The sequence below is a fragment of the Pongo abelii genome, chromosome 1, assembly GCF_028885655.2.
Source record: "Pongo abelii isolate AG06213 chromosome 1, NHGRI_mPonAbe1-v2.0_pri, whole genome shotgun sequence".
Classification (NCBI taxonomy): Eukaryota; Metazoa; Chordata; class Mammalia; order Primates; family Hominidae; genus Pongo; species Pongo abelii.
Window position 1 is genome coordinate 144,178,990 of NC_071985.2, and position 19,582 is coordinate 144,198,571.

Sequence of the window (19,582 nt, forward strand, 5' to 3'; positions counted from 1 at the left end):
AAAAGGTACATTTTATAACTTTATATCTTTCTCAGAATTTCTGGAAATTATTAAAACTATAGAACCTTAGGCTGAAGAGAACCTTGAGGATAATCTGGTTCAGTGGCTCACAACATTTTTTTTGCTGCATTATACCTAATAACAAGGACATGTTCTTATTACTAAGAATTGCTCCCCATAACACTGATTTTCAGTTAGGAGTTATATGCCCATATCAGATCTCCAAGAATGCACAGGTCTAGGCCAAGCAATTATTGATGATGCCAAAATGTCCCATCTTTTCATTGGCCCTCTCCCAAACACTTGGGAGAGTGGTCTATAATGTGGAAAACTCATTACAGACTAAATTCTTTTAGATAATTTCTTTTTAAATAATTTTAGGTTTACAGAAAAGTTGCAGATATGGAAAGCTCCTGTGTATCCTTTACCCATAAGGTCAAATTTTTTATTAACTGGGTCTTGGTAGGAATAAACAATTTATAAAATGTTACCTAAAAAAACAAACAAACAAACAAAAAAACCAAAGAAAAACATGTTTCCAAATTCTTTTATCCATTCTTTCAAATTCTGAGGTCAAAATGATTTCAGATGTCATAATATAGTGTTTAAACAGTGAAATTACCAATTAAAAGCACAAAAATGTGAAAAAAAACAGCACTAAACAGATCTGAAAAAGGATACTTTTTAGTGTACCATAGCTTAAGAAGGCAAAATCACTTTGTTCAACCTCAGCTGGAAACAAGCATGTCATATAATTCAAATTTCCCCCGCTCCTTGCATGTACACAAATGACTGCCAAAGTGCCATGCCACCAGTACTGATGTTGGAGTTACTAATAAATTTTATTGAGTAGGTAAATTTATAACTATGGAATCTGCAAATAATGACTGACTATATAGTTACATTTATTAACTACACTTACCTTTGAAGATCCATTTGAATACATCTGTATCATATTCTCTGCACCTTGTTTTACTTTAAGTTCTATATCCAATTGTTTTTGTAGAGCCTTCAATCTATTGTTGCTAGTAGAACAACGAGGGTCACTATTTGGAGTATCTGGAGTCCTTGGACAATCTGTAAATAAAATACTGTTAAAATTACTTATTAGAATGAATTGCTGCTTAAAATTGGAAGTTAATATTTTTTCGAATAAACAGCATTTTTCAAACTTTGAGATGAGCCTAAATGAAATCTCCTTATGCTTATAGATAATCCATGAATTCAACCAGTTCATGCAAAAAAAAAAAAAAAAAAAAAAAAAAAAAAAAACCACGTATCTGAGTTGCAAGACTACTTCCCAGGGTAGATTCCACTTAAAATATAAAAGTGATTATATTAAGTCTGAAACTCAATTAGATGATTGTCCGTGGTTTCTCCAACACTGTTATTTTGAATTGACTAGTCTATTCAATAATTAAACTAAATTTCCTACTATAACCTCATTAGCTGGAGAATAAAGCATATTCAAACATGACAACAAATTCAATTAAGGTAATTCTTTTTAAAGAGAACTAAGGGTATCTGAAATACAGTGCTAGCAATGCTTCAAAAATATTGATCCACTGATATCAAATTGATGCAGGGCAGAAGGCGGTTACAGAGGGATGAAAAATTCAAGTCCATAGCCTCTCATAAAGGATACTGTGTTGCTTCTATTTAAAAAACAAAAATAAAACTTCACAGAATAACTTAGGGAGGAGTCCCTTCTCAATTTTCTCGGACAGTTTCCATAGAAATGGTACCAGCTCTTCTTTGCACATCTGGTAGAATTTGGCTATGAATCCATCTTGTTCTGGGCTTTTTTGGTTGGTAGGCTATTCAATTTTGGAGCTTGTTTTTGGTCAGTTCAGGGGTTCTATTTCTTCCTGGCTCAGTCTTGGGAGGTTGTATGTGTCCAGGAATTCATCCATTTCTTCTAGATTTTCTAGTTTATATGCACAGAGGTGTTCATAATATTCTCTGAAGCAGTTGCAACAAAAGTAAAAATTGACAAATGGTATCTAATTAAAGAGGTTCTACACAGCAAAAGAAACTATCAACAGAGTAAACAGACAACCTACAGAATGGGAGTAAAATATTTGCACAAACTACACATCTGACAAAGGTCTAATATCAGCATCCATGATGAACTTAACAAGGAAAAAATAACCCCACTGAAAAGTGGGCAAAGGACATGAACAGATATTTTCAAAAGACACACATGTGGCCAACATGCACATTAAAAAAAGCTCAACATCACTGATCATTAGAGAAATGTAAATCAAAATCACAATGAGATACTATCTCACACCAGTCAGAATGGCTGTTTTTTTTGAGACAGAGTCTTGCTCTGTCACCCAGTCTGGAGTGCAGTGGCGCCATCTTGGCTCACCGCAACCTCTGCTTCCCAGGTTCAAGCGATTCTCCTGCCTCAGCCTCCTGAGTAGCTGGGATTACAGGCGTACGCCACCATGCCTGGCTAATTTTTGTATTTTTAGTACAGGCGGAGTTTCACCATGTTGGTCAGGCTGCTCTCGAACTCCTGACCTTGTGATCTGCCTGCCTTGGCCTCCCAAAGTGCTGGGATTACAGGCGTAAGCCACTGCACCTGGCTCAGAATGGCTATTATTAAAAAGTCAAAAAATAACAGAGGCTAGCGAGGATGCAGGGAAAAAGCAATGCTTATACACTGTTGGTGGGAGTGTAATTTAGTTCAACCACCGTGGAAGACAGTGTGGAGATTCCGCAAAGACCAAAAGACAGAAATACCATTCGACCCAGCAATCCCATTACTGGGTATATACCCAAAGCAATATAAATCGTTCTATCATAAAGACACATACATGTGTATATTCACTGTAGTACTATTCACAATAGCAAAGACATGGAATCAACCTAAATGCCCAGCAATGACAGACTGAATAAAGAAAATGTGATATATACACACACACACACACACACACACACACACACCCACCCCATGGAATATTATGCAGCCATTAAAAAAAAGAGAGAGATCATGTCCTCTGCAGGAACATGGATGGAGCTGGAGGCTATTATCCTTAGCAAACTAATGCAGGAACACAAAACCAAATACCACATGTTCTTTCTTATAAGTGGGAGCCAAATGATGGGAACACATGGACACATAGAGGAGAACAACAGACACTGGGGCCTATTGCAGTGTGGAGGGTGGAAGGAGGGAGAGGAACATGAGAAACAACTATTGAGTACTAGGCTTAATACCTGGGTGACAAAATAATCTGTATAATAAAACACCAAGACACAAGTTTACTTATATAACAAATCTTCATGGGTACCCTTAAACTTAAAAGTTAAAAAAAAAAGCATAATATGTTGCTTTATAGGTTTCTATGATTTTAGGAATGGGAATATTTTCAAAATCTGTGTTAGTAAAGTCCCTAAAAACTCAAAACATGTGCCATTTAAAGATGAATTTCATGGAAATAAATTTGTCCTAGAGTAAAATAAAAATGGGAACTATTAATACATAAATAATTTATAAATCAATGCCTGCAGATTTTAAAAATTATAATTTTCCAAGTAAATAATTTTCATTTTGCAAAAATAAATAAAACTTCAGAAAGAACCATCTAGTTATTCTGGATAATCCATTATTATTGAAACACTTCTTTCTTTTTTTTGAGATAGTCTCACTCTGTCACCCAGGTTGTAGTGCAGTGGTGTGATCTTGGCTCACTGCAACCTCCGCCTCCTAGGTTCAAGCAATTCTCTGCCTCAGCCTCCCGAGTACAGGTGCCTGCCACCACGCCCGGCTAATTTTTTGTATTTTTAGTAGAGACGGGGTTTTACCATCTTGGCCAGGCTAGTCTTCAACTCCTGACCTCATGATCCACCCACCTCAGCCTCCCAAAGTGCTGGGATTACAGGTGTGAGCCACCGCGCCCGGCCTGTTGGAACACTTACCCTGAATCTAAAATTCTCCATATTTTAAGTTTAGTGTTTTGTATTTTTATCCACACTAGGTCCCTTTACTTCTATAAAAGCTAGAAGACTAGGGTACACCTGGTTCAGGTGATAAGTAATTTGGTCATGACTGGAAAACTGCCTAAACTGCAAGTTACTTTACCTTTGTGCTTCAATGTTCCCTTCACTCCTCTATGATATAAGATGGCGTGACTAACCATTTTAATGAATGTATTTCATATTGTTTTATATTCCCTTTAAAAAATTCACTAATTCAAACACATGCAATTATAATTTGTTAATTAATCTAAAAATATAGATATTAAGGCTGAGGTAGCAGAATCACTTAAGGCCAGGAGTTTGAGACCAGCCTGGGCAACCAAGTCAGACACTGTTTCTAAAATAAATAGATGAATAAATAAATAAGAGATACTAGGCTAGGATGTAAAATAACAGTGCTTTAGTTAATGATATCTGCGCAAACACATGTATATGTGCATATAAATCCTTAAAATAACCTTTTGAGACAGATATCCATACTTTACCTATCAGGAAACAGGCAAAGCCACACAATTAACTGAATTCAATTCAGGAAAGGTTTCTATTCTAACTGAATTCCCCAAATTACAAATGGGCTGCTCCAAAAAACTGATATAAAATGTAGGTAAGTTTTCAAATCAAATCACAAAAGAGCAACTTAGTATATATCTAGTATAGTGGTTAAGGCTGCCCAGGTCTGAGTTTCAGTTTTGGTACTGAGATTCAGTACAAACCATGTAATACAGGGTAAGGTACTTCACAGCTCTGTGCCTTACTTTCTTCATGTGTTAAATAGTGAAAACAGCATGTAACTCACAGGATTATAGTGAAGATTAAATAAATTACATGTACAGAGTTTAGAAACAGTGTGGTACATAGTAAATATGCAATAAATATTAACCAGCAGTACCCACTGTAGAAAGTGTATCTGTGTTAAATCCATAAATGAACTACACATTCATTATAACAATGACTGAACAGTTCAGATCTGGGAACATTTTAATTTTCTTTCTTTTCTCTTTTTGGATAAATGATATCAGAATCTTGTAAGAAATGTAAATTACACAGAATTTGGTATATAAAGATAGCTTATAGTAAGCACATTTTTTTTTTTACAGAACTGGAATGCATTCAGAATAGAAGGCCCTTAGTTGAGAAGAGTATGAAAGTGTGTTGTCTGTAAAACAGTTGATGGTGTATTTAGCCTAGGATGAGAAGGATAAATGATTCCTGTCTAAACATTTAAATATTTGTCTATGAAAGCTGTCCACTTACTATTTCCCCACAAGACAGAGAATTAGAACCAATGAGTAAAAAGGTAGGAAGGGCAAAAATTTTGTCACAACATAAATTCCTTATGTTTTGGGTTATCTAACAATAAAATGGCTTGTCTTAAAATGTAATAAAGTCTCGTCTCTGGAAGCACTTAAACAAAAAGATTACAATTTGTTAGAGATACTATATAATAGATTCTTAAACATTACAGCAGGTTGTACTAAGATACTGAAATATCCGGCCGGGCATGGTGGCTTACACCTGTAATCCCAGCACATTGGGAGGCCGAGGCAGGTGGATCACAAGGTCAAGAGATCAAGACCATCCTGGCCAACATGGTGAAACCCCGTCTCTACTAAAAATACAAAAATTAGCTGGGTGTGGTGGTGCACGTCTGTAGTCCCAGATACTCGGGAGGCTGAGCAGGAGAATTGCTTGAACCCAGGAGGTGGAGGTTGCTGTGAGCAGAGATTGCACCACTGCACTCCAGCCTGGTGACAGAGCGAGACTCCATCTCAAAAAAAAAAAAAAAGATATACCAATTGATCTGATAGTTTGTGAATTTGTAAAAATACTACATAACACTGTTCTTAAGGAAAAGTATGTCCTCAGTTTTAATAACGATTACGGGAATATAAGAAATAAGAAAATGGTTAAGAACCAGGGCTCTGAGGTCAGAATGCCTGGGTTAAAATCCTGTGGTGGCTACTCATTGGTATGGTCTTGATTACATCCTTACTTAACATCTCTGTGCCACGGTTTCCTTAGCCACAAATTGACGGTTACTGTAAAAATAAAGCCTATATAGTGCTTAGGTCGATGCTTAAAATGTAATAAGGGCTCAATAATATTACAAGTCAGGGCTCAGCTAAGTAGCCAGTATTTCTGCTCATTTAATCTTCACAAGAACTCATAAAGGTTTGCAATGTAACTTCATTTTACAAATAAAAAAATCTGAAACTTAGAGAATTTATTGCAAAGGTCACAAAAGTGTACACCAACGCAGAAATTTAACCTTAAATATGTCTTATATAAAGTAAACTTTATAAAGTTCACTTTTTTTTCCCATTTAGAAATCAGAGAAACAACACTGCTGTCATCCTTGGATTTCATCTATTTTCCCCTTTAACCTGCTTTCCTACACACTACTTTTCTTCTCTCCAATTTTCTTCCTTGTACGTTATAGTAAATTTGAGCATTATAAAACATACAGTTGCCAGTATATTTCTTAAACTCTTTCTCATAGGGAAACATATTTCAAAACAAGGATAACTAGAACTCCCTACTCCTCATTAATACTCTCACCATTCAAAAAAATTTTTAAAAACTCTATAAAATGGTAATTATTTTTCTACTCTAACAACTGCCTTTACATTATAAAAAGAGGTGAATCTACTCTTAAATACATACTTCGCTGGCTAAAGAAACTAAACCCCATGATTACAACAAAAAACAAATTTCCATTTGCTGCATATATTGCTAATATTACTGAAAAAGTATTTTCGGGGGTATTATAAGAAATTATGCATGCTTCTAACCTTCTAAACATTATTATACAATTCAAAATGTATGTTATACAAATTCAATAAACTTGCTTTAATGTTTACATATTAGATCAAAGAGATTTTAGGCATGTCTGGATTACAGTAGACAATGAAAGTCGCATCTTTACACACATTTAGCCAATATAAATTGTTGTGCTTTAAGATGGAACGTAGACAAGACTAATTCCTCCACCAAAATATTTTTAATAGCCATGTCTACCAAATACAGTCCCAACTTCACGGTTAGGCATTAAAGGTCTTATGCTATCTAGCTCCAAGCTAATTCTCCACTACTATTTTTCATTGTCAAATTCTGTGTTCAAAACCTTTCTAATAAAATGCGATTGCTTTCTTCAATACTATTGTTAGTTTAGGCATTACTTTCTCCAGAAAACTTTCCCTAACCATTTTCTAGTCTAACATGTCTTGAAGTATACTTTCGTCCCTCCATTGAAATGTGTACTACACTGTATTATAATGATCTGTTTTCACATCTGTTTTTCCTCTGCGACTATAAGCATCTTGAGTGCTAAGATTTGCTCTTAGACTGAGTTTAATAGCAGACCAGACACAGAAAAATAGCAGATTAATACTGAAAAATAGCTAAGTTTTTTAAAAAAGAGAAAGAGAGGAAAAATGAGACATAAAGAGACACAGAGAAAAAAAAATAAGCTCCAATATATCTTATGGTGTTTCGGAAGAAAAATAGTGATTTGAAGACAATACATAAAGAGATAATGACTATCATCTTTTAAGAACTAATAAAAATGCCAATCCATAGATTCAAGATACCCAATCAACCCCAAGCATAAACATATAAAGGAAAAAAGTCCACACTTGGATACGTCATGGTAAAACTTCAGAACATCAAAGACAAAGTCTTCACAGCAGTCAGAGAAGGGTACCTTCAAAGGAATTACAGTTAAATTTATGGCAGTTTTCAGCAACAACACTGAAAGCTGGAAGAAGGTGAAATGACAGCTACTTTATGTTAAAAGATACAACTGCCTCCTTAAATTGCGATATGGTTTGGATCTGTGTCCCTGCCCCAATCTCATGTCAAACTAGCTTCCCCAGTGTTGAACATGGGGCCTGGTGGGAGGTGACTGGATCATGGGTGTGGGTCTTTATTGAGTGGTTTAGCACCATCCCCTTGGTGCTGTTCTCACAATAGTGAGATGTGGTTGTTTAAAAGTGTGTAGCCCCTCCCACTCTCTCTCTCTTGCTCCTGCTCCGACCATGTAAGACGGGTTTGCTTCTCTTTCGCCTTCCACCATGACTGAAAGTTTTCTGAGGCCTCCCCAGAAGCCAAGCAGATGCCAGCATCATGCTTCCTGTACAGCCTGTGGAACCATAAGCCAATTAAAGCTCTTTTCTTTATAAATTACCCAGTCTCAGGTATTTCTTTACAGCAGTGCGAGAACAGACTAATAAAGATTGTATATATCCAATGAAAATATCTTTCAACAATGAAGACAAAATAAAAACATTATGAGACAAAGATGAAAGAGTTTTTCACAGACTTATTAAAAATTTAAAAATGCTAAAGGATGTACTCTGGGAAGAAGAAGAGTGATAATTGGTAGGTCAAAAAAGAAATAACGAAGAACAGATAAAGTGGCTTAGATGTGAGTGATTTTAAAGGACCACTATATAAACCAATAAAAAAGTCATGAAGGGCTTTTTAAAAAATATAATTACAATGGCAAAAACTGCAATTACTTTTGCACCAGCCTAGTAAGACGGTAAAATATAAGCTAGGGTGTAGGCAAATAAAAGCATTCTAAGGAGTTGAAATTGTCTGAGAGATTAAAAACAGCAATTAGACTATTGCCTTTGATAAGTATGCATGATGTACTATCTAAATGAATCAATTTCCAAAACAATTGAACTTTTAATAATTGATTCTTAAAAAATAGTCTAAAAATGACAAGAAAGAAAAAGAAACATTAAAGGCACAAAATAAGATACTAAATATAAACCCAAATATAATAGTAATCATTTAAATAGGCTAAATGATCCAGGTAAAAGAGATTATTAGACAAGGTAAAAACAAATGAATAGAATAAATCCAACTATATGCTATTTTAAGAAACATATTTAAAACATGATACAGAAAAGCTGAAAGTAAGGAAATGGAAGAAGGGTATTCCACACAATCACTAACCTCAACCCACAACCTATATTAATAACAGACAAAAGATACTTTAAGGCAAAAAATACTTCAAGACAGAAAGATTACAGGTAAGTCATTTCATTTTAATAGAAGGTTCAATTCACCAGAAATATGCATCAATTCTAAATGTGTAGGTGTTCAATTACGTGGAACAAAATAAAGAAAAAAGTGGCAAATTTTTAAAAAATACAGCAAATCTGCATTCCACTAAATTTTAATACAGACAGTTCCAGCACAATTACAAATCACAAAGCTCGCTCAGAAAAAAATTCACCATGAATGAGAAAAAAATTAGAGGACTAGCCTCGTAAAGATTTCACTTACTGTACTTATCCTATACAGACTGTGAAATAAGTATGTTAAATATGTAAAGCTAAATGCAAGGGGTATCAACTGGGACAAGAGACTATCAAAAATTACCAAGATTAACAAAATAGAACCTCTAGCATTAAAAAAAAGTAATAACAAAATTAGAAACACAATATTTGATAAAGAGTAAGTTTGATACAGGTGAAGAAACTATTCAAGAAATGGAGATAGATTTGAAGAAATTAATATGCATCTAAAGTTCCCAAAAAACTACGTAGAAGGAAAACAGGAGGTACAACATTCAAAGGGACAGAGGCTAACAATTTCCCATAATTGATGAAATACATAAATCTCAGATTTAAGAAACCCAACAAATCCCAAGCAAATCAAATGAAACGAAATCTACGCCATTTTACTCCAGGTCCAGAACACTGAAGACAAAGGATATCTTAAAAGAAACTAGATGATCTACATGGCTTCAACCATGAGACTGGCAGCTGTTTCCTCAACACGAGTAGAATCCAGATGACCACGAAATAAGTTTCTAAGTGTTGAAAGAAAATAGATGTCAACTTAGAATTGTATATAAAAGGGAAATTGTCTTTCTAAAGTATCTACTGTACTTTAGGAAGTACAAGAAAAGATCATTCTAGAAGGTAGGTCTGAGAAGCATGAAGAAATAGTGAACAAAGAAAATGATCAGCATGTGGTTAATTATAAACCAACAATGACTATATAGAATAATGTTTAGATCTAATTTGTGGAATTGAAGCTAAAATGATATAAATAGAACATGGCCAACAACAGCAGGTAAGTATTCTAAGTTTATTACATAATATGGAAAGTTGATTTGCCATTCAAGAATCTAGTTGACAGACAAACTATGCAAGTTATTTTGGACAGAGGGAACTTAATACAGGGAACTAGTTATATCATATACAGCCAAGCATTATGCAAAGGACAACCCTGTGTACAGGTGGCAGAATTCCACTTCTCAAAGAGGTTAGAGTCAGGTGTGTGTATGTGTAAATATATAATATATGTATATATAAAAGGGACACCTTGTATGTACCTGTATGTACATGTGTCTACACATACCAGAGTGTATGTGTGTATATACGAACATTTTCAAACTTACTGCAAAGTTGAATTTTACACTGAGCACCTATATACCCATCACCTAGATTCTGCTAATCTATACACACACACATGTGCATAAGTATAGAGAGGTAAAAAGAGAGGTAAAAAAAGAAAACATAGGGATAGGAGAAAAAAATTAGAGCTGGGATTAGTAGCAGAAAAAGTTGAAATAATAGAGGCAGATGCCAGACCATTTGAAAGGCATCTCTACCATGCTGCAAATTTGTACTGTATTCTGTAGCAAATGAAGATCCACTGAAAAGTTTAAATCAAGAAACTAACAGGACTGAATCTGAATTCTAGATTTAAAAAAATGCTGGCAGCAGTGTTTATGTTGAATTAAAGAAATACTGAACTTGTACGCTGTGGCAATAAAGATGAAGAAGAGATACAGATTTGAGACCTGTTATCAGAGGTAGAATCTATAAGGCTTGGCAACTTACAAACTTACAATGAAGGTTGAAGGTGGGGAAAAAAGGTTTTAAAAAGTCAGGTTTTAGTTATAGATTATTGGGGTCATGCACTAACGGGGCAGAAAACACAGAGAAAGATTTAGAGAGAGCGGTCCAAGAAAAGAAGAGTTCAATTTTAGACATGGTAAGAGGCAAAGCCAACAGGACATCCAGGTAATATCCAAAAGGGTGGCTATAAACTATCAGATGAAGCCCAGAAAACACAGCCTAGCTGGAGATACAGCTTTGGAAGTCACCAGAAAAAAGGATATGATTAAAATTTCCTTAGGGATAAGATTTCCCAAGGCCAGAATAAAGAGTAAATACTGAATTTGTTAGATTCCCCCAAAACGTGTAAAGCAATAAATAGATTGCTGTTTCTGGTGCTTTTAGTATTTTCTCTAAAACCACAACTCAGCAGTTGGCTTACAAGATGAAACAGAGTTCTAGAACACAGGAGCAATCCTGATCCTTCTTAGAGGACTTCTGACTACTTAAGGTCTAGCCTTACCCTGATTCCTTGATTGTATTGGAGATTAGGAATATGGTTTAATTCTTGAGTCTTTACTTCCCAGACCCAGGAAAGCCTCCTCAGACTTTATTTTACATCCAAGTGGGGTTTCACGTTCAAATTTAGATGGCCTTGGATACCTCATGCTTTTTCTCAAGCTATCAAAATACCGTGTTCACAAAACACCCTAGATAGGGTACATATTGTCTGTCCCTCTCATTCTACAAATGAGAAAACAAAGGTCTCGACAGGTTCCAGGTGGTATACACCACACAATCATTTAATAGTGCAGCTGGATGACATCTCAGATGATATAACCTTTGGTCTTTATTTTATAGCAAGCTGGCTCTCTATGTCCAAAATTCATAAAGTGGTACTTGTATAGCCACGATATCTGCTTATGAAACACTGTTTACTGCATTAAACAATTAAAGAGGAACTATACTAATAGCTGAAATAAACTTAGCCAAATCTAAATTAATAAGGTTAATATACAAAATCACTAGCTTACTATTTATCTATATTCTTAACATACTTCTTCCTAAAAGTCTCTAAGTTACTATTTTAAAAATAAACTGCTCCAGAATCTTGCCATGTGTTACCACTATGTTAACTTTACACTTCTCCTGAAGTCCAACTTTCTTAAACAAAGATACTTTACCTTTTACAGCCCTCTGGAACCTGCTAAGGTTGTAATGAATGCTAAATAATTAAAGGAAGCTTCATTGGTTATTTTATATACTTGGGATAGCCCTTGTCATATATCAGCAACTGAACTAATTTTGGTTAAATATTTTATAACTAATACCACCTCTGGTTTAAGCTTTCTTAATATGTTACAAAAATAGGCACGGGTAACACTATATATATGTTTTTTGAGACGGAGTCTCGCACTGTCGCCGGGCTGGAGTGCAATGGCTCGATCTCGGCTCACTGCAACCTCCACCTCCTGGGTTCACGTGATTGAGTTAAATAATTTTTAAGGTAAAACAAGCAACCTAGGTATAAAAATTGCAGAACTGCCTCTATCTGCAATATCTTAATGTTTGAAAACTGCACCTATCATCTCCTAGTAGAGAAGACTTCTTCATTCTGTACATAACTCTGTACCTAGGGCATGCACTGTTCTTTTGTAAATTCTCCTTAAGATGGTGCTGCTCTATTTTTATTTCCTCTCTCTATGACAATAATGTATATTAACTACTACATACTTGTTAGACTGGTTAATAAAATATATTAACAATACCAAGTGCTGGAGAGAATGTGGAACAACTAGAATTCTCATTCGCTGATAGTGGGAATGAAAAATATCACTACTCTAGAATATATCTGGCAGTTTATTTCCTTCTTTTTAAAGACCAGGTCTTGCTCTGTTGCCCAGGCTAGAGTGGCATGATCATGGCTCAATGTAGCCTCAAACTCTCAAGTAATACTCCCACCTCAGCCTCCCAAGTAGCTGGGGTTACAGGTGCACATCACCATACTTGGCTAATTTTTAAATTTTTCGTGGAGATGAAGTTTCACTATGTTGCTCAGGCTGGTCTCAAACTCCTGAGCTCAAACGATCCCCACCTCCACCTCCAAAGTGCTGAGATTTTAGACATGAGCCACTATGCCCAGCCATCTTCTTATAATGTTAAACATATGTTACCACATGACTCAGCAATCCTACTCTTCAGTATTTCCCAAAGTGAACTGAAAACTTTATTCACACAAAAACCTGTACATGAATATTTATAGGAGCTTTACTGATAATTGCCAAAAATTGGAAAACCACCCTAATGTTCTTTGTGAATGGATAAATTATAGTACATTTATACAATCAACTATTACTCAGGAATAAAAAATGAGCTACTGATACACACAACAACTTGAAGGAGTCTCAAAGGCAATATGCGGAGGGAAAAAATTCTCAAAAACTTATATACTTTATAATTCTATGTACATGGCATTCTTCAAAAGAGAACTATAGTGACAGAACAGATCAGTGGTTGTCAGGGAATACAGAGGTGAAGAAGGGTGTGACTACAAAGAAAGAACATGAGGGAGATTTATAGGGCACTGGAACTATTCCTTTTTCTGAATGTGGTGGCAGTTAGATGAATTTATCTTAAAATTCATGGAAAGGTATACTAAAAATATATATACAATTTTACTACATATTAACTTTTTTGGAAAATATATCATAAAAAGAATTCAAGTATTAGGCAATCTATACATTTAATCTCATGATTTCAAAGACGAGGAAACAAATCCAGGAGTGCAAAAGAGCAACTTACTAATGATCACACTATTTAAGTGGGCAGGGCAACAGTAAAAAAGAAAATTAAATCTTCATTTCTATTCATCCAAGACCATAAACTGTTCTTTAGTCATGAACAAAGTTCCCTCAATAGATATATTTTAGGAATTTAGAAGAATTTGCTAAGATTAACCCCCAAAATCCCAATATTATTATGTATATTACTAAATTAGTAATTCCCTTCTGAATATTTCAAATATTAAAGAAAATATTCACCAAATTAATAAGTAAAAACCAATCTAAGTTTGGTGGGGTTTGAAAATATAAGAATGGTACAAGAAAAGGAAATAAGATGAAAACAGAGACTATACACTACCCAAATTATTATCTATACTTAATAAAATATAAAAAAATGTTCTTATAGTCTTCTTCAGTGATGATATACTTAAAGAAACCAAGATTCAGGAAACCGGATCTTTCTCAAACGAGTGTCAGGTTCCAACTAAGGCTTAGATTACTACTCCATTTTAGAGATCAGTAATCTTTTTTCATAAGGTACATTTAGCCTCAGCTAACCATCACTGTAATTTCCACATAGGATGACGACAATACCCCATTAAACTATTTTTATTTCTAATCAACAAATTATATATTTATGGGGTATAATGTGATGTTTCATTACATTTATACATTGTAGAATGATCAAATTAGGCTAAGGTATCTATCACCTCAAATATTTCTTCGCAGTGAGATTTAACAACCTTTCTTTTAGCTATTTTGAAATATACAATACATTGCTATTAACTATAGTCACCATGCTATGTAATAGATCACCAGAACTTATTCCTCCTGTCTAACTAAAACTTTTTAACCAGTGACCAACAACTTCCTCTTTCCCATTTACCCATCCTCCCCCTCCCCAGTTCAAGCCTCTGGTAATCAGCATTCTCTTCTACGTCAATGAATTTGTCTTTTTAAGATTCCACACATAAGTGAGATCATTAGCTATTTGTCTTTCTGTGTCTGGTTTATTTCATTTAGCATAAGGTCCTCTAGGTTCATTCACGTTGCAAATGGCAGAATTTCCTACATCTTTAAGGCTGAATAGTATTGCACTGTGTTTATATACCATGTTTTAAAAATCCATTTGTCTGTTGACGGGCACTTCAATTGTTTGGATATCTTGGCTATATAATGCTGGAATGAACATAGGAGTGCAGACATCTCTTCAACATGCTGATTTCAATTTCTTTGAATATATACTCAGAAGAGGAATTGCTGGATTGTACTATAATCCTATTTTTAGTTTTCTCAGGAACCTCCACACTGTCTTCCAAAGCGGCCATACTAATGTTACAATACCACCAACAATGCACAAGGCTTCCCTTTTCTCCATATCCTTGCCATCACTTATCTTCCATTTTTTTTTGATAACAGCCAATCTAATAGGCATGAGGTGGTATCTCATGGTGGTTTTAATTTGCATTTCTCTGACGGCTAGAGATACTGATCATTTTTTCATATTATCTGTTGGCCGTTTGTATGCCTTCTTTTGATAAATGTCTACTCAGGTCCTTTGCCCATTTTTTAAATAAGATTATTTCTTTTCCTTGAATTCAGTAGTTTGAGTTCCTTATTGACCCCTTATCCAATATATAATTTATAAATATTTTCTCCCATTCTTTGGGTTGTCTCTTCACTCTGCTAATTGTTTCCTTTGCTGTGCAGAAGTTTCCAATTTGATGCAAACCCATTTATCTATTTTTGCTTTGTTGCCTCTGCTTTTATCCAAGAAATCACTACCTAGACCAATGTCATAGAGCTTTCCCTCTGTATCTTCTAGCAGTTTTATAGTTTCAGGACTGACATTTAAGATATAGGTATAAGTAAGATAAAGGTATAAAGGTATAAGGTTTAAAGGTATAAGGTATAAAGGTATTACGTATAAGGGTAAGATAAAGGTCCATCTTCATTCTTCTGCATGTCGATATCCAGTTTTCCCAACACCATTTATTGAAGACTGTCCAGTCCCCACCGTGTGTTCTTGGCAGCTTTGTCAAAAATCAATTGATTTGAACTGCGTGGGTTTATTTCTGGGCTCTCTTTTCTATTCCATTGGTTAATGAGTCTATTTTTATGTCATTACGATGCTGTTTAGGTTACTATAGCTTTGTAATATTTTGGAATTTGGTAGTGTGATGCTTCTAGTTTTGTTCTTTTTGCTCAAGATGGTGTAGGGTCTTTTCTGATTCCATATAAATTTTAGGATTTCTTTTTCTATTTCTGTGAAGAATGATGTTGGGATTTTGATACGAATTACCTTGAATCTGTAGATCACATTGGGTAGTATGGACATTTTAACAATATTAATTCTTCCAATTCATGAACACAGGAGATTTTTCCATTTATTTGTACCATCTTCAATTTCTTTCATCAATGTTTTATAGTTTTCTATATAGAGCTCTTTCAATTCTTGGTTAAATTTACTACGTATGTTTTATGCTATTAATGAGATTGTTTTCTTAATTTTATTCAGATATTATATAGTTAGTATATAGAAATGATACTGACTTTTGTATGCTGATTTTGTATCCTGCAACTTGACTGAATTCCTTTATTAGTCCTAACAGCTTTATGGTGGAGTCTTTAGAATTTTCTACATATATGTAAGATTTTGTTGTTCACAAACAGACAATTTCACTTCTTCCTTTCCTATTCGTATATCTTTTATTTGTTTTTCTTGCCTAAGTGCTCTAGCTAGGGCTTAAGAGTACTACGCTGAAAAGAAGTATTGAGAGTGAGCATCCTGATCTTGTTCCTGATCTTAAGAAAAGCTTTCAGCTTTTCACCATTAAGTACAATGTTAATTGTGGGCTTGTCATACATAGACCTTCTTGTGTTGAGAAACATTTCTTCTATACCTAATTTGTTCATAGAATTTTTATCACGAAAAAATGTTGAATTTTCTTAAATGCTTTTTCTGCTCCTATGGGGATAGTCTTATGGGCAAAAATCATATGATCATCTTTAAAGTATTTAGAAGATGAACAAGAAGCTCAGAGTATCATGGGTGTGATGAGAAAATAAAAAATTCATTTCCTACTACTCTTAAGAATAAATGAATATATTTATTTTACAAATAACTTTCTCAAACAATCAGACCTTGACATTACAATAAGGAATATTTCAGAGTTTTATAGTTTAAAAGTTCATCTGATAAAAATCCTTATTTTATAAACAAGAAACTGAAGATTCAAAGAGATTATTATTAGAGAGGTGAATTAAGAACAAATGCCTAGCCGGACAGGATGGCTCATGCCTGCAATCCCAGCACTTTGGGAAGCCGAATTGGGCGGATCAACAAGGTAAAGAGATCAAGACCATCCTGGCCAACATGATGAAACCCTGCCTCTACTAAAAATACAAAAATTAGCTGGCTGTGGTGGCGTGGAGCCTGTAGTGCCAGCTACTCGGGAGGCTGAGGCAGGAGACTCACTTGAACCCGGCAGGCGAAGGTTGCAGTGAACTGAGATGGCACCACTGCACTCCAGCCTGGTGACAGAGGGAGACGCCATCTCAAAAACAAACAAAAAGAAGTCCCCTAACCACTTAAACAGTAATGATTTATACAATGCAGACTTAAATTTTGTCCCTCTTTCCTTTAGTCATTTGTTCTGCTTACTAAGCTTATGTACCCACAAGACAACAGGAATTAGTCAAACACTTCTGTTATAAATCCACTCATACCTTTCAGAACTGAAAGCAAAGCACAATGTCCTTGAAATCTTCTTGCTAGACCTAATCTAAAACAAATTCATGGGTTTACCTTAGTGTGCAAGGTAAAACATCTAAAATTTTATGGCAAACTGACCTAAAATTAATGACATTAATTTTAATCCTCTATGTTGTGGTTGTTGCTTTTTATGTTGTTAAGTTAGTAAAATGGAAAAAAGAGAAAATAACTTATTACCAAGTTGTGTAAATATGCCATTTGCAAACAGAATTTTTTAAATAAAATAAAAATTTGATGAACTTATCATGTTTATTCTAAACAAACTGAAGTATTAAGAAGTCACAGTATAAAGTTATATTTCATATATCATCTGCCCTCCAATTATCTGAAATGTCAGTATTAAAAATGGTCAGTAAAAAAGTTTCTGGCTTTATCATAAAAGTTTTAAGTCTTTGTTTTCTAAGTTATTTAATGTTTCAAGTGTCATAATAATTAGGCTTTGATACTAATTCTAAAGACTAATATAAGATGCGGATTTGCTGGGTGTTTTTCTATTTTGAGATATAATATTCACAAGTAAGTATCTACTATGTTTCAGTTTCTGTAATAAACCTTGAAAATAGATGAGTGAACACATGTCCCTCCCTTCAAGAAGGAGACAGTTTAGTGATACAAACATGTACAGAAATACACTGCAATGCAACAATGAATGGACAAAGTAGCACAGAGAAGACAAAGCAGAGAATGTCATGGAAGGTTTTATGGTAATACCTAAAAATTGTTTTTTAAGGGTGATCAGGAATTTGATAGGACTTAAAGGAGGTAATTTCTTTATATAAAACAGTAGGAAAGACAAATTCAATCTAAAGTGATAGAAGATGGATCAGCGGGTTCCTATGGCCAGGGTTAGGGATCATGGGTTAGCTGGGAAGGAATATACGAGAACCACCGAAGTGATGAAAATGTTCTAGATCGATTGTAGAGATGGTTAGCTGGGTGCACACACACATTTGTTAAAAATCATTAAATCATGTACTTAAAATACGTGCATTTTGTCGTATGTAATTTATACTTCAATAAACCTTTTTTTTTTTTTTTTTTTTTTTTTTTTTAAGACAGAATCGCTCTCTGTTGCCCAGGCTGGAGGGCAGTGGCACAATCTTGGCTCAACAGAACCTCCGCTTCCTGGGTTTAAGCAATTTTCATGCCTCAGCCTCCCGAGTAGCTGGAACTACAGGCACACGCCACCACGTCCACTAATTTTTGTATTTTTAGTAGAGACAGAGTTTCACCATGTTGGCCAGGTTAGCCTTGAACTCCTGGCCTCAAGTGATCCACCTGCCTTGGCCTCCCAAAGTGCTAGCATTACAGGCACGAGCCACTGCACCCAGCCACAATAAAGTTAACTTTTATAAAACGAATGGGGAAACCAAATGGGCTCCTCGTGATGATAAAACTCTTCTATATCCCAGTGAATCACAAGGCAGTTATCAGTATTCTGTGAGGAGGAAAATTTCTCTAAATAAACAGCTCCAGTGCTGTTTCTTATTTTAGACCGCTCCTAAAGATGTAACAGGCAAAAAAAATGTAGAGGTTGGCAGAGTTCCACGGAACAGGCTATTTCTATGTTTATATAATATTACTAAAAACAGCATTTTCATAATACATTATTTCCATTTATAGCATAATTATTGAGTGTGTAGGAATACTAGATGAAGAGCTGAAGGGTTCTTTTTAACTAGATTGGTGATTCTGAAAAAACTAATTTGCATCTTTGGGATTATTTCAATCTAAAATTAGAAGGTGGATTTCCTATTATTTCTTTCATTTTAAAGTTTCGATTATTCTTACAAGGTTGAAATCTCTACACAGAGAGCCTCCTAATAAAAGCCCTAAATCCCAGATGTTGAAAGTGATGTCGAAAAACAAGTTTTAACAAGAACATTAAATATCAGTAGTGTTTTCTGCAACTTTTGAGATGGTAAAAATTTAAGGTTCTTAGCCAAATTTATGTTATTTTATTAATCAAAATTAAAATTACTTACATCTATTATTAGCTAATCACACAGATCCTTCTAAATTTTCTACCATGCTATAGGTATATTACTCTATACACTCTCACACTCTTTTTCTTTGCAAATAAAAAAATTGACAGTTATAGAAATTGATAATGTCTTCAGGCCTTGGCTTAAACTTAAACATAAGTTTTTGTATGAAAAATTACAGAAAGA

The 19,582-nt window shown here is 34.7% G+C and overlaps 1 protein-coding gene across 2 annotated transcripts in view; it reads right to left on the bottom strand.

Annotated features, from left to right (window-relative positions):
- The window catches only part of PKN2 (protein kinase N2), a 150,966-nt gene that overhangs the window by 73,587 nt on the left and 57,797 nt on the right, over positions 1-19,582 (bottom strand). For both annotated transcript variants that reach the window (XM_024255727.3, XM_054531629.2), the window contains exon 3: positions 923-1,077. In XM_024255727.3, the coding sequence (XP_024111495.2) occupies positions 923-1,077 (155 nt within the window). The remainder of the gene's footprint in view (positions 1-922; positions 1,078-19,582) is intronic.